At 41.2% G+C, this 25619-nt stretch overlaps 1 protein-coding gene across 1 annotated transcript; it reads right to left on the reverse strand.

The window, feature by feature from the left end:
* Positions 1-7009: 7009 nt before the first annotated feature.
* On the reverse strand, positions 7010-25618 carry LOC115111606 (integral membrane protein 2B). Its single transcript, XM_029637839.2, has 6 exons — positions 25362-25618; positions 10505-10636; positions 10069-10299; positions 9802-9912; positions 9436-9586; positions 7010-7871 (listed from the first exon to the last, which is right to left on the reverse strand). Exons 1-6 carry the CDS (start codon positions 25440-25442, stop codon positions 7783-7785), a joined length of 795 nt encoding a protein of 264 aa, XP_029493699.1. The 5' UTR covers positions 25443-25618; the 3' UTR covers positions 7010-7782.
* Position 25619: the final 1 nt, after the last annotated feature.

Below are 25619 nucleotides of genomic sequence, written 5' to 3' on the forward strand. Positions count from 1 at the left end.
AAGAATCTGTGAGCAATTTGAGCCCATATGTGGTGAGTACAGCATTGAAGATAAATTTCACAATATCATTAGTGACAATGCTGCCAACATGAGAAAAGCATTCATGGTGTGTTTCCCCATTGAACAAGAAGATGAAGTACATGACGAAGATCACCTTGATGACCCAGAGCTCTGGAATGACCTAACCCTGGAAGACCAGCAAATAGTGGATGCTGCTATTGCAAAACAAACAGCGCTTGCAGTGTTTTGCCCACACTCTCCAGCTGATGATGGGAGATGGCTTGAAAGAAACAAGTGATGATTCCTCTTTCAAAGTTATCAAAAATCAGCTCACAGCTACATACAAGCACAACATTCATGTGTTTGATGCTGAATTTGGGGAAAGAGGCATCCCTGCTGCTGTTAACACAAGATGGAACTCAACACTGACAAGTGAAGGCAGTTATCCAATATGACGATCTAAAGATCAGTCATGTTTTAGAAAAGGCTGGGCACAAGAAGTTGTTGTTCACAGTATGGGAGTGGAATAAGTTGAAGGAGTTGGTTGACATCCTGAAGCCATTTGGAGAAGCAACAGATATGACACAGGGGAGAAGATAGTCACAATCAGTTCTGTTGTTCCCTCTGTCCTGTCCATGATTTCACCACCTGGAGCAGTGGAAGCCTCAAGTCCATTTCCTGAGCGGCCTGGTCAGAAGTCTCCAGGCATCCCTGAACAAAATATTTATTGGAATCTTCCATGTGAAAATGGCCAGAACTCAAGATGGAATCACTGCCCCCTTTTCAGATCCAGTCTACCTCAAAGCAGCTGCCTTGGATCTGGCTTTTTCTCTGATGTGGGTGGAGCACCATGTGCTGGTCAAGGAGGTGACACAAAGAGTGAAATCTAAATATTGAGTTTAAAGTAACTTTTTCTCATCATTTAATCCAATTGACTGCAACAATAATACTTTTTCAGTGTAACCCACTGCATCACCAATACTCTAATACCGGCCTTTTTGTTTCTGCTATGCTTTTACATGTTTTGCCAGAACTGATTCTGCAAGATGCTACAGGGACTGAGCAAGCTGTGCCTCTTGTTGATGAGGAAGAGCGAGAGGACCATAGTTTTGGACAAGAAGAAGGGCTGTTTGCAGCATACTGTAAGAGGCAGAAGAAAGCTGTTGGGACCACTCCAGCACTACTTTGACATATGCAAAGGACAGAATGCCCTCTTGTAGAGGTCGACCGATTATGATTTTTCAATGCCAATACCAATTATTGGAGGACCAAAAAAAACAATACAGATTAATCGGATGATTTAATTAAAAAAAAAATTGTAATAATGACAATTACAACAATACTGAACTTATTTTAACTTAATATAATACATCAATAAAATCAATTTTAGCCTCAAATAAAATGAAACATGTTCAATTTGGTTTAAATAATGCAAAAAGTGTTGAAGAAAGTAAAAGTGCAATATGTGCCATGTAAAAAAGCTAACATTTAAGTTCCTTGCTCAGAACATGAGAACATATGAAAGCTGGTGGTTCCTTTTAACAGGAGTCTTCAATATTCCAAGGTAAGAAGTTTTAGGTTGTAGTTATTATAGGAATTATAGGACAATTTCTCTCTATACGATTTGTATTTCATATACCTTTGACTATTGGATGTTCTTAAAGGCACTTTAGTATTGCCAGTGTAACAGTATAGCTTCCGTCCCTCTCCTCGCCCCTACCTGGGCTCGAACCAGGAACACATCGACAACAGCCACCCTCAAAGCAGCGTTACCCATCGCTCCACAGAAGCCGCTGCCCTTGCAGAGTAAAGGGAACAACCACTCCAAATCAAATCTTATTTGTCACATACACATGGTTAGCAGATGTTAATGCGAGTGTAGCGAAATGCTTGTGCTTCTAGTTCCGACAATGCAGTAATAACCAACAAGTAATCTAACTAACAATTCCAAAACTACTGTCTTATACACAGTGTAAGGGGATAAAGAATATGTACATAAGGATATATGAATGAGTGATGGTACAGAGCAGCATAGGCAAGATACAGTAGATGGTATCGAGTACAGTATATACATATGAGATGAGTATGTAAACAAAGTGGCATAGTTAAAGTGGCTAGTGATACATGTATTACATAAGGATGCAGTCGATGATATAGAGTACAGTATATACGTATGCATATGAGATGAATAATGTAGGGTAAGTAACATTATATAAGGTAGCATTGTTTAAAGTGGCTAGTGATATATTTACATCAATTCCCATTATTAAAGTGGCTGGAGTTGAGTCAGTGTCAGTGTGTTGGCAGCAGCCACTCAATGTTAGTGGTGGCTGTTTAACAGTCTGATGGCCTTGAGATTGAAAAACAGCTTCTATCTCTCGGTCCCAGCTTTGATGCACCTGTACTGACCTCGCCTTCTGGATGATAGCGGGGTGAACAGGCAGTGGCTCGGGTGGTTGATGTCCTTGATGATCTTTATGGCCTTCCTGTAACATCGGGTGGTGTAGGTGTCCTGGAGGGCAGGTAGTTTGCCCCCAGTGATGCGTTGTGCAGACCTCACTACCCTCTGGAGAGCCTTACAGTTGAGGGCGGAGCAGTTGCCGTACCAGGCGGTGATACAGCCCGCCAGGATGCTCTCGATTGTGCATCTGTAGAAGTTTGTGAGTGCTTTTGGTGACAAGCCGAATTTCTTCAGCCTCCTGAGGTTGAAGAGGCGCTGCTGCGCCTTCTTCACGATGCTGTCTGTGTGAGTGGACCAATTCAGTTTGTCTGTGATGTGTATGCCGAGGAACTTAAAACTTGCTACCCTCTCTACTACTGTTCCATCGATGTGGATAGGGGGGTGTTCCCTCTGCTGTTTCCTGAAGTCCACAATCATCTCCTTAGTTTTGTTGACGTTGAGTGTGAGGTTATTTTCCTGACACCATACTCCGAGGGCCCTCACCTCCTCCCTGTAGGCCGTCTCGTCGTTGTTGGTAATCAAGCCTACCACTGTTGTGTCGTCCGCAAACATGATGATTGAGTTGGAGGCGTGCGTGGCCACGCAGTCGTGGGTGAACAGGGAGTACAGGAGAGGGCTCAGAACGCACCCTTGTGGGGCCCCAGTGTTGAGGATCAGCGGGGAGGAGATGTTGTTGCCTACCCTCACCACCTGGGGGCGGCCCGTCAGGAAGTCCAGTACCCAGTTGCACAGGGCGGGGTCGAGACCCAGGGTCTCGAGCTTGATGACGAGCTTGGAGGGTACTATGGTGTTGAATGCCGAGCTGTAGTCGATGAACAGCATTCTCACATAGGTATTCCTCTTGTCCAGATGGGTTAGGGCAGTGTGCAGTGTGGTTGAGATTGCATCGTCTGTGGACCTATTTGGGCGGTAAGCAAATTGGAGTGGGTCTAGGGTGTCAGGTAGGGTGGAGGTGATATGGTCCTTGACTAGTCTCTCAAAGCACTTCATGATGACGGAAGTGAGTGCTACGGGGCGGTAGTCGTTTAGCTCAGTTACCTTAGCTTTCTTGGGAACAGGAACAATGGTGGCCCTCTTGAAGCATGTGGGAACAGCAGACTGGTATAGGGATTGATTGAATATGTCCGTAAACACACCGGCCAGCTGGTCTGCTGGGGATGCCGTCTGGGCCTGCAGCCTTGCGAGGGTTAACACGTTTAAATGTCTTACTCACCTCGGCTGCAGTGAAGGAGAGACCGCATGTTTTCGTTGCAGGCCGTGTCAGTGGCACTGTATTGTCCTCAAAGCGGGCAAAAAAGTTATTTAGTCTGCCTGGGAGCAAGACATCCTGGTCCGTGACTGGGCTGGATTTCTTCCTGTAGTCCGTGATTGACTGTAGACCCTGCCACATGCCTCGTGTCTGAGCCGTTGAATTGAGATTCTACTTTGTCTCTGTACTGACGCTTAGCTTGTTTGATAGCCTTGCGGAGGGAATAGCTGCACTGTTTGTATTCGGTCATGTTACCAGACACCTTGCCCTGATTTAAAAGCAGTGGTTCGCGCTTTCAGTTTCACGCGAATGCTGCCATCAATCCACGGTTTCTGGTTAGGGAATGTTTTAATCGTTGCTATGGGAACGACATCTTCAACGCACGTTCTAATGAACTCGCACACCGAATCAGCGTATTCGTCAATATTGTTATCTGACGCAATACGAAACATATCCCAGTCCACGTGATGGAAGCAGTCTTGGAGTGTGGAGTCAGCTTGGTCGGACCAGCGTTGGACAGACCTCAGCGTGGGAGCCTCTTGTTTTAGTTTCTGTCTGTAGGCAGGGATCAACAAAATGGAGTCGTGGTCAGCTTTTCCGAAAGGGGGGCGGGGCAGGGCCTTATATGCGTCGCGGAAGTTAGAGTAACAATGATCCAAGGTTTTTCCACCCCTGGTTGCGCAATCGATATGCTGATAAAATTTAGGGAGTCTTGTTTTCAGATTAGCCTTGTTAAAATCCCCAGCTATAATGAATGCAGCCTCCGGATAAATGGTTTCCAGTTTGCAAAGAGTTAAATAAAGTTCGTTCAGAGCCATCGATGTGTCTGCTTGGGGGGGGATATATACGGCTGTGATGATAATCGAAGAGAATTCTCTTGGTAGATAATGCGGTCTACATTTGATTGTGAGGAATTCTAAATCAGGTGAACAGAAGGATTTGAGTTCCTGTATGTTTCTTTCATCACACCATGTCTCGTTAGCCATAAGGCATACGCCCCCGCCCCTCTTCTTACCAGAAAGATGTTTGTTTCTGTCGGCGCGATGCGTGGAGAAACCCGTTGGCTGCACCGCCTCGGATAGCGTCTCTCCAGTGAGCCATGTTTCCGTGAAGCAAAGAACGTTACAGTCTCTGGACATTGGCAAGAAGAATGCTAGGGAGTGGTGCACGGTGTGCCCGTCTCCGGAGTCTGACCAGAAGACCGCCTCGTTTCCCTCTTTTTCGGAGTAGTTTTTTTTGGTCGCTGCATGGGATCCATTCCGTTGTCCTGTTTGAAAGGCAGAACACAGGATCCGCGTCGCGAAAAATATATTCTTGGTCGTATTGATGGTGAGTTGACGCTGATCTTATATTCAGTAGTTCTTCTCGACTGTATGTAATGAAACCTAAGATGACCTGGGGTACTAATGTAAGAAATAACACGTAAAAAAACAAAAAACTGCATAGTTTCCTAGGAACGCGAAGCGAGGCGGCCATCTCTGTCGGCGCCGGAAGTTTGTTTTATGTCTCAGAGTCCAAGTCTCAGAGAGAGTGACGTTTGAAACGCTATTAGCGCGCACCCCGCTAACTAGCTAGCCATTTCACATCGGTTACACCAGCCTAATCACCAGTTGATAGGCTTGAAGTCATAAACAGCTCAATGCTGGAAGCACAGCGACGAGCTGCTGGCAAAACACACTAAAAGTGCTGTTTGAATGAATGCTTACGAGCCTGGACACACTAGAAAACTAGTAATATCATCAACCATGTGTCGTTAACTAGTGAAAAGGATTGACTGATTGTTTTCTATAAGATAAGTTTAATGCTAGCTAGCAACTTAACTTGGCTTCTTACTGCATTCGTGTAACAGGCAGTCTCCTCGTGGAGTGCAATGTAATCAGGTGGTTAGAGCGTTGGACTAGTTAACTGTAAGGTTGCAAGATTGAATCCCCGAGCTGACAAGGTAAAAATCGTCATTCTGCCCCTGAACAAGGTAGTTAACCCACCATTCCTAAGCAGTCATTGAAAATAAGAATGTGTTCTTAACTGACTTGCCTAGTTAAATAAAGGATAAATAAAGGTGTAAAAAAAAAACGGCCAAATCGGTGCCCAAAAATACCAATTTCCGATTGTTATGAAAACTTGAAATCGGCCCTAATTAATCGGTCGACCTCTACCCTCTTGTTCTGGGCAATCCACAGGAAGGCTCTTCCTTCACTGTCCCGAGTGGACATCAGGGTCTATGCAGTGCCTGCCTCCAGTGCTCCGGTGGAGTGTGTCTTCAGCCATGGTGGCATCATACTGCGTCCTCATCGTGCACATATGACTTAAGACTTTGGTCAAATTTGGTATTTTGCAAATGCAATGTATCATAGTGCCCTGAGATAAGAGAAAAAATGAAACTGTTTATGCATTACACAATCTCCCGTCTTTGGGATCTGTATTTTTTCCTCAGACATTCAGGCCAGTGTTCAAATTGTAGGCATCAGTTCAGTATCAGTTGTTTAGATGTATCTTTTAATAAATGATTAACTTTATGGAAGGATTGTTTTAGGTGTGTAGAGTATATCTGGAGAGAGCACTACAATATTTTGTTGTCTGTCATGGCTACCCATGTATTTCCATGGAAATAAAGTTTATTTGGAAAGTAATAAATATATATTTTTAAAAGCATTCATGATTTGCATAAATGTAATATACTATTACATTTGGTGAAGAGCACATTATGACTTGTTTAGGACTCGAAACTTGACTCGGACTTGCCTGTCTTGGCTTGAGTGCTAAGACTTACTTGTGATTTGGTCCCACCTCTGCAGAGTTCCACTACGATCATTTAACAAGGCTTATAGTCATACATTGTCAATTTACCCGTCACCACATTTAGCTATCAGAGGAGAGACATACTGCTATGGGAGCAAACATAAGCAAATGAGACAGCACACACAGTCAACATGTACCAATGACTCCATTCAAAAGAGTGGCAAATGTGCTCACAGGAAAAGGGTTGCAGGTAGCCTCGTGGTTAGAGCGTTGGGCCAGTAACTGTAAGGTTGCTAGATTGAATCCCTGAGCTGACGAGGTAAAAATCTGTCGTTCTGCCCCTGAACAAGGCAGTTAACCAACTGTTTCTAGGCCGTCATTGTAAATAAGAATTTGTTCTTAAAATGACTTGCCTTATTAAATAAAACGTTACATAAAAAAAATATGCCAGAAATGGATGGCGCCAAGTTAGCAGACAAATGTGTATTTAAGAAAAGTACTCAGACTTATTTGATATGTTCTTGTCACAAACACGCTGGCTATGCCATGGAGGTCCGTAGTACTGGTTTAAGATTTATTGTGGTGTTGGTCATATCTTTACAGAGGTTATATACAAATTAGTAATATAGATGGAGTTCAGGGAAAAAAACAAAGAACTTAAACTAAATACTTTGATCCCAATATAAAAAGTGTGTTTTCCTTTGTTGTATAAGAAAAAAATAACTGATTTGAATTATATAGACAACTATCTTGATTTTTATTTATTCTTAAAGCTAGATGAAAGAAACATGTATCCACACTTATTTCAAGATGTTTTCCAGTCAAGACATCTTAACAGTTTCAACAGAAAAAGTAACATCTATAAAACACCCTGGACTAGTCCTTTGCACATTTTGTTTCTGTATTCAAAAATACAAATTAGACTCGGTTTCAGAAAAATCTGACTATACCATACATGATCTGCTTCAAGCCCCTTAATCCCAGTTTGATTACTTAAGTAATCTTAACCTCACTGATGATTTTGAGATCTAGGTTTACATGTTTGACAAGCTAGCAGTCCCGCCGTTGAATATATCCTCCAAAAAATAGAAACCCTCTATCGAATAATTGCATCCCTGTATAATGAAAAAAAAATAAAACACAGAACTGATTGACAGATTTTAAGCAGACAATTGCCCCATTTCACAAAAATGATCACACAACTACCTGATGTAGAATAACAAAATGGGAAAATTTAAAGCAGAAAATGAGGATTACAAATCTCCAACTGCGCTCCCAGTGAAATGAAGAGGTTGTACAGAGAAGATGTCACACTTTGCCCACGGCGACGTCACTAGGGCTCACAGATCAAGGTCTCCACCACAAATTTGCTCTCAAAGTGACGGATCTTGTGGCAGTTGAGAGCTTCACGCTTCTGCATACCTGTAATGTTGGAGATGGGAAGGTTAAATTGCTGATCTACGCCTAACAAAAACCTGTATAAGATGCCACAATATGGTGGTTGGTTGTTCATACAGGCTCAGACTCATTGGGAGTAAAGATATGAGTCCGAAACACTACATGACAAAGTATGTGGACACCTGCTCATTGAACATCTCATTCCAAAATCATGGAGTTGGTCCACTCTTTGCTGCTATAACAGCCTCCACTCTTCAGGGAAGGCTTTCCACTAGATGTTGGAACATTGCTGCGGGGGCTTGCTTCCATTCATCTACAAGAGCATTAGTGAAGTCGGGCACTGATGTTGGGGGGATTAGTCCTGGCTTGCAGTCAACGTTCCAATCTAGCCCAAAGGTGTTCAATGGGGTTGAGGTCAGGGCTCTGTGCAGGCCAGTCAAGTTCTTCCATACCAATCTCGACAAACCATTTCTGTATGGACATTGCCTTTTGCACAGGGGCAATGTCATGCTGAAACAGGAAAGGGCCTCCCCGAAACTGTTGCCACAAAGTTGGAAGCACAGAATTGTATGCTGTATCGTTAAGATTTCCCTTCACTGGAACTAAGAGGCCTGAACCATGAAAAACAGCCCCACACCATTATTCCTCCTCTTCCACCAAACTTGACATTTGGCACTATGCATCCGGGCAGGTAGCGTTCTCCTGGCATCTGCCAAACCCAGATTCATCCATCGGACTGCCAGATGGTGATGCGTGAGTCATCACTCCAGAGAACTCATTTCCACTGCTCTAGAGTCCAATGGCGGCGAACTTTACACCACTCCAGCCAATACTTGGCATTCCGCATAGTGATCTTAGGCTTGTGTGCAGCTGCTCGGTCATAGAAACCCATTTCATGAAGCTCCCGACGAACAGTTCTTGTTCCAATGTTGCTTCCAGAGGCCGTTTGGAACTCGGTAGTGAGTGTTGCAACCGAGGACATATGATTTTTACATGCTCCAGCACTCGGCAGTCCCGTTCTGTGAGCTTGTGTGGCCTACCACTTCCTGGCTGAGCCGTTGTTGCTCCTAAACGTTTCCACTTCACAATAGACCAGGGCAGCTCTAACAGGGCAGAAATTTGACTAACTGACTTGTTGGAAAGGTGGCATCCTATGACAGTGCCACATTGAAAGTCACTGAGCTCTTCAGTAAGGCTATTCTACTGCCAATGTTTGTCAATGGAGATTGCATGGCTGTGTGCTTGATTTTATACACCTGTCAGCAACGGGTGTGGCTGAAATAGCAGAATCCAGGGTGTCCACATACACTATATATACAAAAGTATGTCGCAATGCCCATTTGGTAGATTTGTTAGACGTGTGTGAATACTTGCACGTGTGTGAGAGTAGTGTGTTAGGTATGGGAGGTCTAACTGCGTACTTAGAGACCAGTCAGTCATGATCTCAAGCTAAAAAAGGGCTGAATGTAAGAGAAGCCCATTTCCTTTGGGCATGTCAGCATAATTCTTCACTTGTCCAAAGAACTATGAAGCGTGCGCAAGGTGTGATGTATGGTATGTGTGTGTATTTATGCAGGTGTGTACTGACCCAGGATCCTGTCTCTGCGCTGAAGCTTATAGGTGTCCTTGCCCTGGCAGAGGTTGTTGATGTAGAATCCCAGTTGTTCCACGTTGTCCAGGCGCTCTGTCACCACCATCTCCTCATGGACCAGGTAGGACTGGGGCATGTAGGCACCAGCCTGGGGAAGAAAGAGGAATACAACATCGACTAACACATCCTATCATTAACATCATGAGATACTAAGTGGCTCATTTCAAAGACATTTAATGTCAGTCTCTCTTACAACATTGTAAAAACAGTATAAGGTTACATTGGGTACCCAGACTAGTGCGTAAGAAATCGAATGTATTACTATCATTATTGTAACATGGTTCATAAAGCAGTTCCTGTTACCTTGATGTTGACCAAAAACTCCAGGAGGTCATTGGGAGGCATGACGATGGAAATGTTGAGGGGGATGACATAGCACTTGTTCAGGAACAGGTCCAGGTAGGCAGTCAGTCTCTGTGGAGAAGCACCAATAGAACAGACTAAGATAACAACCTTAAGAAATGCCACTGAACACAAACAATCCATGGTCTGTGGATTGTTATCCCCACAGAAAGAAACGGGTTAGCAAAAAACAGCCTGGTTGAAGTTTTCAATTCAGTCACGTCTTACCCTGTGGAAGTCGTGGACGATGTCGGCGGGGTCACCGTCTTCGAACTCGGGCACGGGTACGTTGATGAGAGCCACATCCTGGTCCACCAGTATGCGGATGTTCTCCTGGATCATCTTAAAGCTGGAGGGCAGGTCCAGCTCCACATCCTCCTGGGTCATCATTGTCTCCTCATGGTAGTTCCCAATGTCCTCCTCACGGTACTTTGCCCCACACACAAACACCCTGCCCTCCTGGTGGACACAGAAAACATTTATATTCCCACTTTTCACTGCATGGAGCTCTGCCCTTCGAGCAGAATGTATCTTTTGCCATGTCAAATAAAAACTCTAAACATATCATGTATTCAAATACAATAAATACAACATTCCAATCCTGACAGTTACAGTATTCAATAACCCCTAGATAAACACAGGGGTCAGAGTGGTCCAGTCTCACCTCCAGGATGTAGTACCTGTAAAGGTAGGCCCCTCCCACAACCACGCCAGACAGCATCAGGGCTAAGCCCAGGCACACGCACCAGCACCAGGCCTTGGACTGCTGACGCACTGGCAGAGCCACCTCCGGATCCTAAAGAAACAGAGGGAAGAGGCCGAATGTGAGGCAGACAGACACACACTGTATTTTCAGGTTTTTAAGTCACTCAATCCCTCATCTTTCTCTCTTGAAACACTTCTGCCCATCTCTAACCTCCTTTCTCTGCCCTCTCTCTCCATTAATTTCTCTCACTTTCCTTTTCCACCTCACCCCTGTGTTCAAGGCAGTGTAGGAGGGATGGGCACAGCCACACTAGATATGAGAGTTTTGGCAACACTCCTGGTTCAAAACAACAAAAAGAGGTAAGGTTTGTTCAGAGGGGGTGCAGCACATTGGCAGGGGGGCTGCATGGTGAGCGGAGACAAAACAAAGGCAGTGTTTAAGGAACGGATGAAGAGGGCTTCATTCTCCCCAAAGAGACACAGAGCAGGGCGAGTGATGATGCAAATCAACAAAAGCACAGCAAGAAAGGGAGACGAAGAGATAGAAAGGAGAAAAAAAGGTAGGTAATTCTAATGCCTTGACATTATTGCAGTCAATTTGTGATATCATAGAAAAGGCTAGGAGATGGGTTTGATCCTTGGATCTTGGTGTAATACAGCTTTTTTTTTTTAAGCTTGTGAACTAAAACACTAGCACTTGACTCACCCCAGACACTCCCAAACTTCCTGGGAATTTCAGATGGGTCAAAGATCTAAGGAGGACTGAAAACCACCCAAAGGCCCTGCTGGCTATAATGAACAGCTAAGTGCTCTGATCAACAGCCATAGATTGAGCTGATTGAGGTTGACTGAGGGAGTCATGTGGACAAACACAGTATTTATCAAATCGCAAACATGGGATTTCGCGATAAGGTCTCTTCTTTAAAAACTCTCCACCATCTTCGTATCCCCTTGTGAAGGGACTTTCTAGACATGGGTCGACCCCTGGTCTAGCTGACCAAGGTAATGAGTATGGGTATTGGCGGAAAATCATTATGTCTCAACATTCTTCAGTAATGCCCTGATGGCATATTTCTCTACATTTCAACAATAGGAAGTTCTAGAGCTGGCTTCCGAAGAAACAAGTTTGCTGACTGAGAACATTTTTATTGTTGAGCCCATCTGTACAGTTGAGGAGTATGACTGCATGAGTAAGCGTTTCTGGGTCCAAACAATAGTTTGACAGGAAGAGCCCACATTCTCAACCAAACTTCAGCAGAAAAGCTATTGCACAATGAGAAGCAAGCAATTTGCCCTTCCCAAGTAGTAAGAGCTAGCCTGACCTCAATCAAGTTTAATGTCAACACAAATCTCGGAGCAGCAGGGTGGCGTTTCCAGGGAGACACAAAGCAATAAAGAGAGAGACTAGGAGGGAGAAACACAGGGGAGTAGGCTAATAGCAAAAACCAAGAGGGGGCAAGGGGGAGAGGAACACTAACGTATATCCCATTATATCCACTCTGTTCGGAAGCCTTGGCTGCAAGTCATTTCCTAGAGAGGGCAAAAAGGGAATATTTGAGGCTTTCTGGCTGGTTTAACTTCTAATCTCTTCCCCATGAGATCAAAATGCCAGGGTGGTTTTGCCTTTTCTGACCGAAGGGGAGTTTCCAGGGACAGGCTTCGACTTACTCGAAGAGTAAATAGGGTAATATAATGCACTAAAACAGGAACTTCTGCTTCATTAGCAACAAGATTCTCTGCCAATGACAAAGTCTGATTCAAATGCTGTGGTGGGCCTACCTTACACCATTACACCCAGTGAGAAAACAAAATCCCCATCATGGATGGTTTTGTAACTGAGTCTGTATGTGCCCAAAGCCATGAACGGTTTGGTTACAATCGTCAAGAGTCAGAGGCTTTATTAAAGTTTACATTCATCCCACAACCGCACATTAACCTCAGGTTCTTTTCTCATGTTGAACTTTGATAGTATAAAGCTGCTGCGCTAAAATTAAACTTTGTCTCAGTTTTGTTCCTCCAGTCTGTTCCAATTCACTTCCTCTTCCTTTTGTGTTCTTCTGCTCTGACTATGTTGGTTTCCCCATTTCTGCAGGATGAAAAGGAAAGAACATACACGCATCCAGAAGCTATATGCAGATACTGGACATCAGCGTAAATGTTATCAAGAAACATACTTTTGACCCTGAAATAGACAATATGGGAGCATAGCTTAGAGTACACTGCAGAAAACCTAGTCAAGTGTCTTAAAGGCCCAGTGCAGTCAAACGTTTTAAATACACTGAACAAAAATATGAACGAAACTGTTGGTACCATGTTTCATGAGCTGAAATAAAAGATCCCATAAATTTTCCACATGCACAAAAAACATCTCAGATTTTGTTCAGAAATTATTTTACATCTCTATTAGTGAACATTTCTCCTTTGCCAAGATAATCCATGCACCTGACAGGTGTGGCATATCAAAAAGCTGATTAAACAGCACGATCATTACACAGGTGCACCTTGTGCTGGGGACAAAAGGCCACAAAAATGTGCAGTTGTCACACAACATAATGCCACAGATGTCTCAAGTTGAGGGAGCATGCAATTGGCATGCTGACTGCAGGAATGTCCACCAGAGATGTTGCCAGAGGACTGAATGTTCATTTCTCTACCACAAGCCACCACCAACATCATTTTAGAGAATTGGCAATACGTACAACCGGCCTCACAGCATCTAACCAAGCCAGCCCAATAACAGCAAGTTTTCAGTTACCCCTCCCCACTCCCAGACAGACCTATCAAAATTCATGCTTGAGAAATTGTTCATAGCTAGGAAGCTATTTTTTATTTAATTTATACAATTTTAAAAACAATCACAGTAAGGTACTTAATTGTCACCCAGACATGATTTGATATTGAGATTTTAAAAAACGGCTGCAGTGGACCTTTACAAATACTGGATGTAGTCTAATATTGTCCTATACTTTATACTTTAAGCACTCCCCTCAGACAGAGATGGTCTTCTGCTCTGCTAAGCCCCCTCAGACCACTGGCTCTAGGCCTACATCTGGGGCTGAAATCACATCGCACAGTCACGCTAGGGTGATGATCAATGCTTTGTCTGTGTGTCCAAACCAGTCACACCAAGGAAACCACTACACACGAACACTTGTGCTCCCTCTCAGATAAATGCTATTTCTGCCTATGGTACAATGAGACGCCACATTAACTGTGTGTTTCTGAGGCTTGTTGTGTCTTTATGAGCTTCAAATTGTTGTTGTGCGTGTCCTCGTCTTTCTCTCTTTGGAAAAGCCACTACAGACAAACACGTATGCATCGCCTTTGACTATGTTATCATTGTGGTTTCACATGGTATAGAGGGCGCCATATGCTATGCTACATAAGTTGGGGGCTATGTGTTTCAAAAAGTGTTGTTTTGGCCTTATTTCTCCCTAGGGCCTTGAGGGTGAACTCAGCTGCTTATGCTTCTTCTTGTAAGAAAACGAGATAGGTTGCGTCAGAGCCTGCTCTCCCTTGGCTCAACATCTTCTTCCAGCCTCTACATCTGTTCCGAGGAAAGGCTGTCCCTCAGCTATGGGTTCCTGCAAGTTTCCACATGCTCCCCAACTTGCTGATGCCACAGATAAACAAGGATACAGCAGGTGTGGCCAAGTTTCCAGTATGCAAACCCTGATGAAGACAGCTTGACTGTCGAAACGTTGGTATTAAATTTTTGCATCTGAGCTCCAAGAGTGTGCGGCTTTCTTTTATTTTCCAGTATGCAAACTACCTGGCCTAGACTAATTCAGTGGTACTGACAGTCTTCATTAATCAAGCCATGCTGTATTACCGCTGCATTTACAACATCAAAAATAACAATTGCAAACAGGAGAGGAGTACAATTTGTTTTCTATAGTATGCCTCTTTTTAAATTCCCTAACAAGGAGAGAAAATACTTCCCCTTCTACTTTCGCACTGACACAGCATCTTAATTCTGAAGTTCAGGAATGTAACACCCTGAAAAGAGGTAGAATTTCAGTAGCTCGGAGACAGGTAGTGTTTTACTGTGACCGAGGAAGAGCTCACATTGCACAGGCAACTAAATCCTTATCTTCTTCCTTCTCCACCCCAACATGCCCAGAATATATCCTCAGTAATGCTCAGTGAAATTATGGCCAGCACGTCTTATTTACGAACCACGTTAGGGCTAGCAAATTTGACCAATCACACACTATTTCTGCATAAAACGGTCAAATCATTGCAATATTATAGCATAAAACTGACCCATCAAAAGGTGGGCTTGTAATTTCAACCAATCACTGCACATGTACCACATAATATGGTTCAATCAAGCTCCGAAGGTTTTCCCTCAGCGCATTTTCGCGACCAATTGCCATGCAAAATGTCAGAGTTACCGCAGCAAATATCACAACAAAATCCCTGAAAAATCATGGGGGGACTGACTAGGCCAAGTCTATGCACTGCTGAATATTCGTCGCTCCTACTTTGCATTCACTTCCATACAACAAGGCATTTCCCTCCCATCTATAGAGACTGCTAATGACACATTCAAAACAGTCAGTTTGAACTTTCATTCTATTGCACATTTGCATACTCCATCCATGATTTACATGCAACAGTTTATGCATTTATGTACCAACGTGTTGCCAAGGTTGTCTCATAACAACTAGCTCAGTAAGTAGCTGATGCGTTCAGCTGACAGGAAAAGACTGAGGTGCTAACTCGATATCAGATCTGTCTCCGTATTCAAACATGCCGAACAGACAGACATACCCTTGAAAGTTGCCTAGTCGAGGCCATGCAAACTACATAGGGGGGGGTCTGCTGACAACCACGTCTCTTGACTTCCTAATGTCAACTCTCTGTGGAGCCATCTTGTTTATAAAGTGGCTAGTAGGCAACTTGGAAAAACAACATGCGTTTAGCTAGATCTACTGTTTCTATAACTGGCCGTTTTTTGGTCATATCTTAGCCACACTAATAGGTTTAACCTGACAAAGGTAAGACAAATAACAATACCACATTATAGGGGTGCCTCTGTGTTGTTAAGGGGTGTATGTCATTATGAAGTTGGCCTATATTTACATCATATTATTGAACTGTTAAGTGGTTGCAGAGCAGACTCAGGCTTGCTATTGGTCGAACACCCTCACCCTGTGCCTGCTGCCAATCACTGCCCCTGTAAATGAGAACATGTTCTCAACTGGCCTACCTGGTTAACTTCTTGGTGACAGGGGGGCAGTATTGAGTAGCTTGGATGAATAAGGTGCCCAGAGTAAACTGCCTACTACTCTGTCCCAGATGCTAATATATGCATATTATTAGTAGTGTTGGATAGAAAACACTGACGTTTCTAAAACTGTTTGAATGATGTCTGTGAGTATAACAGAACTCATATGGCAGGCGAAGACAAATCCAACCAGGAAGTGGGAAATCTGAGGTTTGTAGTTTCATTTAAGTGATTTCCTATCCAATATGCTGTCTCTATGGGGCCAGATTGTACTTCCAAAGGCTTCCAGCAGATGTCAACAGTCTTTAGAAAATAGTTTGAGGCTTCTATTGTGGAAGGGGGTTGAATAAGAGCTGTTTCAACAAGTGGACTAGGCTGTGGCCAATCAGTTGTTTACTGCGCGGTCACGCGGGCGCGCCGTTCCTTCTTTTTCCTCTGTAATGAATACGCTATTGTCCGGTTGGAATATTATTGAAAATTTATTATAAAATGACCCTAAGGGTTGATTGTAAACATCGTTTGACATGTTTCTACAAACTGTAATGGAACTCTTTTGACTTTTCGTCTGGATTTTGCGCTCATGCATTGTGCGTTTGGAATGGTGAACTAAATGCGAACAAAACGGAGGTATTTGGACATACATATGAACATAATCGAACAAAACAAACATTTCTTGTGGAAGTGGGAGTCCATTCCGACGATGATCAACAAAGGTAAGTGAAGATTTATAATGCTATTTATGACTTTTGTTCACTCCACAATTTGGCGGGTAACTGTATGGATTGCATTTGTGGCAGAACGCCATTCTCAGATTATTGATTATTGTGCTTTTGCCGTAAAGCTTTTTTGAAATCTGAAACAACAGTTGCATTAAGAACAAGTTTATCTTTAATTCTATGTAAAACATGTATGTTTCATCAAAGTTTATTATGAGTATTTCTGTTATTTGATGTGGCTCTCTGCAATTTCTCCGGATGTTTTGGAGGCATTTCTGAACATGGCGCCAATGTAAACTGAGGTTTTTGGATATAAATATGAACTTGATCGAACAAAACATACATGTATTGTGTAACATTGAGTCCTGGAAGTGTCATCTGATGAAGATCGTTAAAGGTTAGTGATTAATTTTATCTATATTTCTGCTTTTAGTGACACCTCTCTTTGGTTGGAAAATGTCTGAATGCTTTCTGTGACTAGTTACTGACCTAACCTATGTTCTGCTTTCGCCGAAAAGCCTTTTTGAAATCGGACACTGTGGTTGGATTAACGAGAAGTGTATCTTTAAAATGGTGTAAAATACTTGTATGGTTGAGGAACTTTAAATTATGAGATTTCTGTCGTTTTGAATTTGGCGCCCTGCACTTTCACTGGCTGTTGGCGAGGTGCGTCCCAAACGATCCCAGAGAGGTTAAATAAAGGTGAAATGAAACCTGTTAAATCAGGCAGTGTGAACAGAGCCAACCCTCCCACTGTCCGTCTCTCACGCCATCTGATGAGCTACTGACCAACACATTCCCTTAGACGGCTTCCCTAGCCAGGCGAGCGGCATCCTGCCAGCTGGGAAGTGGTGTAAAAACACCTCCCTCTATTTTATGGAGCATTTTCACCTGAAACTTATCCCAGTGTTTTACCAAAAAGGCTCAGACTTTGAGTTTCAACTTTCCATGGACCGTCTCCAGTCTCACGGCATCGGTGGACCTGCTCCGACTTGGTGCCACGGCCTGGCCACCGGTTCCTTTCATCTGGCTTTACAATGAATGGCTAACATTTGGCCAGCAAAAAAACACTGACTACCCCAAATAAAAACAAGATAACTGTCCCCTAAACTACCCCCAAGTTCAAAGGAGCAAACATACTGTATAGGGTGATTCAATGCCAGCATGGGCTGATTTTTGTTTTGTGGTATTAGACTGTTCTGGCAATTATCACGTAGAACCTTCATTGGAAGGTTGTTTGATATGCTTTTTTTGTAACACAACAAACCATACACACAACACCTTGGTGTCATACTCCTAATAGTGGGCTCTAAAATATGGAGTATCGCTACATTCTGAAATACAATTTCACATCCATATATTCAACATGAAAACTATTAATATGTTGCTATGTGCATAATAGCAAAATATAGGGATTGAGAACAATGCCGGAGGCAGCAGCATCAACATCCCTGTGTTTTGAGAGAAATGTCTGGGTTTACAGGTGTTGCTCGCGGTCTGAGCAAGAAAACAATAACCGATTCGGTAAATTGAACAAAGTGCTGTGCATAGCCAATATATGAAGGGCCTACATATCAACTTTCATAGTGAATGCTTTTGCTCATATGTTTTGTGCGTATTGATTGAATATTGCCAAATGCATCAGTAAAAAAATATTGCGCCTCTAATGGAACCCTTGCTGTTGATAGATTGCAAAGCAGCATACAACTGTCCTAAACATTTGGAAATAAGTTCACTTTCGCATCCATAGGCTTTAAATGCATCTCAAGTGCATTGTTCAGCTCACATCTAAAGGCTGGGGGTCATTTAGGAGGTTGTTTTTTCAACAGGACAATGACCCAAAACACACATCCAGGCTGTGTAAGGGCTATTTGACCAAGAAGGAGAGTGATGGAGAGTGCTGCATCAGATGACCTGGCCTCCACAATCCCCTGAACTCAACCCTATTGAGATGGGTTGGGATGAGTTGGACAGCAGTGAAGGAAACAGCTAACAAGTGCTCAGCATATGTGGAAACTTCTTCAAGACTGTTGGAAAAGCATTCCAGGTGAAGCTGGTTGAGAGAACGCCAAGAGTGTGCAAAGCTGTCATCAAGGCAAAGGGTGGCTACATTGAAGAATCTCATATTTGTTTAACACTTTTTTTTGGTTAATACATGATTCCATGCGTTACTTCATAGTTTAGGTATTCACTAATTCTACAATGTAGAAAATAGTAAAAATAAAGAAAAACCCTGCAATGGAGTAGCTGTGTCAACTTTTGACTGGTAATGTATATATATATCTACAGAAATAAGCTAGATATTGCTTCTGTTGCCTGTTTGAGTGTTTATTTAATAGCCTACTGATCCAGTATTTATGCTGCAGTAGTTTATGTGTTGGGGGGCTGGGGTCAGTTTGTTATATCTGGAGTACTTCTCCTGTCCTATTCGGTGTCCTGTGTGAATCTAAGTGTGCGTTCTCTAATTCTCTCCTTCTCTCTTTCTTTCTCTCTCTCGGAGGACCTGAGCCCTAGGACCATGCCCCAGGACCACCTGACATGATGACTCCTTGCTGTCCCCAGTCCACCTGGCCATGCTGCTGTTCCAGTTTCAACTTCCACCTGACTGTGCTGCTGCTCCAGTTTCAACTGTTCTGCCTTATTATTATTCGACCATGCTGGTCATTTATGAACATTTGAACATCTTGGCCATGTTCTGTTATAATCTCCACCCGGCACAGCCAGAAGAGGACTGGCCACCCCACATAGCCTGGTTCCTCTCTAGGTTTCTTCCTAGGTTTTGGCCTTTCTAGGGAGTTTTTCCTAGCCACCGTGCTTCTACACCTGCATTGCTTGCTGTTTGGGGTTTTAGGCTGGGTTTCTGTACAGCACTTTGAGATATCAGCTGATGTACGAAGGGCTATATAAATAAATTTGATTTGATTCATTGAGCACCAAGCCTCATGCAACGGCAAAATGTTGGGTAAAGCAATTTCACAGATTTGGCTGTTTTTAATCTTTGCTATGCTGTAATAAAGGCTTTACAATTTTTTTTGTTAGAACAGACTGCTATTAGGTATAATTTATTTAGTGTTGTTTACACTGTTCCAAACAGGCATAAAAATACTAATCTAACAGCACCTGTTTGTCACATAATATGCATGCAGCTCTCACTCCTATACTCCTTTTTCTTGATCTCATTGTTATTATTATTATTATAATGATGATCATTATAATGTCATTATCATTAGTAGGCTTTGTATAGTATCCTTATATAACCACCACCTAGCTGTAGGCCTAAGAGAATGTCCTGTTTAGTCTTAATACCGTAACTTACTTCAATATATAGGCTACTACATCAAATCAATCATTAATTTGTTCATGCATCAGAGCATACGAGACATTCCTGCTTTGAAATACAATCAAGCATTTTAGTTTTAAAATTAAGGGAGCTTTGAATGCATGCAACTGTTTTTAGTCTGCTATAATAAAGGCTTTATAGATTATATAATTTTTTCCGTTAGAACAGCCTCTCTGGTACACATATTTAGTGTTGTCTAAACTGTACCAAATGGCCAGAAACAAAATATGATTGTAATCTAACCGCAACATAACTCACAACACTTACTGCTATACCCTCCTTTATCTTGATCTCCAGTAGTTTCTACAACTAAGTAAAATGTCTTCCATAGATCTGACTTCACCTTTCCCTCCTGAGCAACCAGTAAACACCCGTTTCAAGTTGCTTTCATGTTCTCTGCATCCATTTTGCTGTCGACATTACTGTGTTTGGAGTTTGTTATAACCAATTTATTGATGTGATTATGATAGGCTATAGATCAGGCCCGATTGGTCACATGCATGCAATGCTCACATGTTTCATGTAAAGAGAGCAAGGGTTGAGGGAATGGTTTTCCTAAACAAATGAGGGATTTGAAATGTTGCAGCTTCAGCACAGAGAGCGCAATAAACACTTGCTGTGCTGTGGTGCCTTTTCTCTGCAGTAGGGAGGAGAGCGAGACAACGTGTGCCAGTCACAAAGGCACTCGCTGTCATTATTATTATTATTTTTAACAGTGTGCCCATCGGGCTCTTAAGTTATTTGTGTCTTAATTATTTCATCAATTAGTGTGCTTAAAGCATCAGACAAGCTCAATGCATATGTAGTTGGTATTATTCAAACATAGGGTGTGTCTTTATATGAAAAAATAAGTTTAAAGATTTAGACCAATCGATTGGTCGAAAGGATAGAACAATTCTCGGTAGACCCATTTTTTTTTTTTTTGGCGGGGACAGCCCTAGTTTAAAGAGTATATTGTGCCAAACCATACATCTAAAAATAAGCTAAATCAAAAAGGGTACTTGAGACATTTATAATAATATTTCATGTTGAATAAATTAATGTGAACATTTTTTATTCAGAATATACAAATACTCCATATTTTAGAGCACACTATAAGGAGTATAATGACACCAAGATGTTGCCTGTACCATGTATAGTGCAAGGATCATAGTCTTACAAGCGGCATGTATAGGTCTAAAGAGGGCCCAAAAATAGCCACTTTCATTATATTTTTAAATGTGTGATACAATGTAAAAAGCATGTAACGGTATGCGTGTGGCAACAGCCAAACTTTTTTCCAACAGATATTATCAATAAATACATTCCAATAAGGCATGACATAAGGTATATAGATACAACATCCTGCTGAAACAAGGTTTGTATCGCTCTGTTGTTGAATGGACCAAAAGAGAAACAAATCTTTCCTACTGATGAGTCAACAGGGTCAATAGAAGGTAGGCTCTGAGGGTCAGGTCTTGACACGCACCTGAATAATAAAGCAACACCTGAGGGAATGGCATCTAAAACAATTGCAAAATCTTTAGGTGTTACAGGGACCTTGTAAAGCGATAAGAATTCCTTATAATTGAGTAAAAGACCCTCTGCATTTACCAGTTGGCTCACCGACAGGATATTATTTCGGAACCAATATTCTAAAAACAATGAAGTATTTTTATACAATATATCCCGATTATTCCATATATAATATCTGTGTGGAGAAAAATTATGCTTATAAATGAAGGACTATGACAAGAAAACCGGCCGATGAAAAGCAGAAAGTTTCACTGGAACTTTGTCAATATTATAATTGCAAACTAACATAAAGTTAAGGCCACCAAAAGTAGAGAAGACATGATGAGGAATAAAATTCCACATAGAAGTGGGTTCTTAGGAATTGTTTTATCCAATTAATCTTAAGTATTATTTAAGGTAGTAAAGTCCAGAAAATTCAGCCTACCATTCTCATAAGTGTTCATTACAACATTTTTCCTAGTGTAATGGGTACAGTTTCTCCACAGAAAGTTGAAAAGCATCTGGTCTATCTCCTTGCTTATTTTACTGTCAAGATATAAAAAGATAGAGTGTCATATGTTAGTCTAGAGATACCTTCAGCCTGGGTTATTAGGACTCTTCCTTTTAAAGATCCCTCTGTAGCCATTGACTTAGCTTCTTCTAGTATTTTAAAATTTAGTAACCCTCTAGACTTCTGATCCTTTGTAGTGGTTATGCCTAAATATGTAAGTATTTATTTTACTGGAATACCATAGTATGAAGGTGTCACACAATCTTTGACAGCCATGAATTCACATTTATTCATGTTAAGATAGACCAGACACTTTGGAAAAGGATTGTATCACATTGATCGATATGGGAATTTGGTTAGCATCTTTCAGAAAAAGTGTAGTATCGTCAGACAGCTGGCTTATAATAATGTCTTTACCAGCTATGGAAATACCTTGTACAGGACTATTATTTTAAAAATTTGTAAGAAGTGATTAATAAAAACAGGTACGGTGAGATAAAAGACAACCTTGCCTAATTCTTCTCTAACTCAAATCTAGGTGAGGAGCCATATTTCAATTTCATAGGACTCTCTATACAAATGGTAACAGCTCTAATAGCCTTACATTTTAAAAAAAATCCCCAAAGCCAAGTCTCTCAAGGCAGTGGAAGAGGAACTGATGCTCTACTATGTCAAATGCTTTATAAAAAATCAAAAAAATAATATGAAGCTATCCTCGGTTATTAGGTCTGAGTAGTCAAGTATGTCTAATACTAGTCTGACATTGTTAGAAATATGTCTGTTCCTCATAAAGCCAGATTGTGTTTCATCAATGATTGCATCCAGGACATTTTTAATTGTTTTTGCAAGTAGTAAGACTAATATCTCATAGTCATTATTAAGAAGACAAATTGGATGCCAGTTATCAATAAGCAGCACTTGTTTTTTAGGCTTAGTTATCAGTGTTATTAACCCCTGACTCATTGTAGGAGCGAGAACATTGTGTTTAATGCTCTCTAAATAGACTTCAAATAGGAAGGGAGCTACTTGTTCAGAAAATAATTTGTAAAATTCTGATCTAATTCCATCAACACCTGGTGATTTATTGTTCTTTAGATGTTTGATAGACTAATCTCTTCAACTTTAATGGGTTCATCACACTGTTTAGATTCTATATCACTGATTAGAAATTGATGAACAGAATTATAGAACATTACGTAATTATGCAGTTAAATTGAATCGAAAGGGAAAAAAAGTTTTTACAACAATGCTTTTATTGATTGTAAAAATGATTCTAAAGAGGTATGGAACACAGTTAAGGGCTTACTTGGTACATCTATCTCATCATGCCCATCTAGTGTGGAGTTTGACGGGAGAATAATAACAAAACCAGTTGATGTTGCCAATCATTCTGCAGATTTTTTTTACAAAGAAAATTAAATTACTGACCAACAATGTAGACATACATTCTTCCAAACAAGCTATTGTCCAATGGATTGATGATCATATTATGAGCAATAAGATCTGCTCTTTTAGTCTACAAGCGGTGTTACTGGATGTGTTAAACCTATTGAAGTCATTACCTGATGGTAAATATACAGGTTATGGTCTTATGGACAATTTTTTGCTTCGCTGTGCTTTTCCCCAGATTGCAGTTCCACTGAGATACATATTTAATTGGTCACTCGAAAAGGAGATGTTTGCAAATGTATAGAAGCATGCAAAACTGTGTCCTATTCCAAAAGACAGCAAGAATCCATTACTCCTGCCAATAGTTGACCAATTAGTCTACTCCCTACACTCAGTAAGATATTGGAGGGTATTGTGAGTAGACAAATGTGGGAGTACATGGAAAATAATAATCTGATTACAGCCAATCAGCATGCTTATCGCAAAAACCATTCCACTACCACTGCATTGGATAGGATAAAGTAATCCCTCTCACCCCCCTAAAAGATTTAGATGCACTACTGTTCCACTGGATGTCATAAGGTGAATGCACCAATTTGTAAGTCGCTCTGGATAAGAGCGTCTGCTAAATGACTTAAATGTAAATGTAATGCATTGGTTGACATAACTGACCAGTGGCTCAATGCTATGGATAATGGCACATTTGTAGGTGTACTATTTTTAGATTTCAGTGCAGCATTTGATATAGTGGATCATGAAATAATTTAGACAAAATTAATGCATTATGGTTTTAAGGAGGTAGCATTGAATTTGGTACAGTCATATCTAACTGACAGGAAACAGTCCACCTATATCAATGGTTCATTTTCTTCCACTAATGTGTTAAACTGTGGAATACCGCAGGGAAGCTGCCTTGGGCCACTTCTTTACTTAATATATACCAATGACCTTCCCTATGCCTTGGTTGAAACTCAAGCTACTATATTTGCAGATGATACTACAATTTATGCAGCAAGACAATCGGTTCAACAGGTACAGCAGGCTTTACAAGGAGATTATTAGGAAGTGAGTTTGCCAAAACAAATTTATTTTAAACACCAAGAAAACCAAAGTTATGTTGGTCTGTTCAACTAGGAAAAGGCCAAAACAGCATGGGATACAATCAAGTATGGGAGGAGTACAAATTGAAGTGGCAGAAACAAAACTATTGGGAGTGCAGCTAGACAACTGCTTATCATGGTTGTCTCAAATAACTAATCTATGTAAAAAATAATAATAATAATAATGTTTTTATTAAAACAGCATGCATAATCAGAAGGATAGCTAAATATTTACCAGGAAAAATTCTTCAGCAAATAACCCAAGCATTAATTGAGAGTCAGGTGAACTACTGTTCGGTGGTCTGGGGAAATGCATCATCAAGTGAAGTTAGGAGGCTGCAGAATGCACAGAATAAAGCAGTTAGGATTGTTTTAAGGTGGAGATATGGTTATTCTGTTGCAGTAATGCGCAGTGTTCTTGGTTGGTCATCAATCGACAAGATAATTGAAAAAAACATGCTTATTTTATAATATGCATAATTTAAAACGGCCAAGTTCTATTCACAACGGTATTCAGTTGGTAAGAGACAGGCATTCCGTAAATACTAGGAATAGATTGTCCACCATCTATGCGTTATCCAGACAGAAAAGAGAAATAGGCTAAATAACATTTCGATTTAGAGCAATAAAGAAATTGAATAAATTAACTGAGCAAACTAGAAACCTTTCAATATATAAATTTAAACATTTTTTTTATTTTTTAAATATAGTATATAGAAATGTTTTGGGACTATAGTAGATGAAGAATCAATATTTTTTAGATTGAGTATTTATTGGGTCATTATGCTAGTATATTATGCATGTTTGTAATAGTGTGTTATATGTGAAAGTGTGTTTGTATTATAAATTGTATTTTAATGTTTAAGGACTCTTGGAAGATTAGTCCAAATGGGGACTAAAAGAGATCCAAATAAAATCCAAACCAAATAGTGAACATTATTCAGTGAGTCAAAAAAACATATCTGTGGATTGCTGACAGTACGTATAGCTATACAATTTTCTGTAAAAAATCCTACAGTATTTAGCGACTCACCTTGTCCTCGGGAATGAGGGTTTCGCAGTCCTTTTTCACTTCCTTCTGCCCGAGGGCCGAATTAAAAGATACCTTCACCATCGTGAAATAAACACTTTATTTGATTTCGAAAAAAAGAGAACGACTGTGTTTATCACGTCGAAATGGTTTGGTATCTTGCTGTAACTGCTGCTAAATCAGACGCCGTAGTTTAACAAAACTCGTACTGCCTAACTCAAACGCAATAGCAGACAGACTCTTCCCAACTTTTCTTCAGTA

The sequence above is a fragment of the Oncorhynchus nerka genome, linkage group LG3 (assembly GCF_034236695.1).
Source record: "Oncorhynchus nerka isolate Pitt River linkage group LG3, Oner_Uvic_2.0, whole genome shotgun sequence".
Classification (NCBI taxonomy): Eukaryota; Metazoa; Chordata; class Actinopteri; order Salmoniformes; family Salmonidae; genus Oncorhynchus; species Oncorhynchus nerka.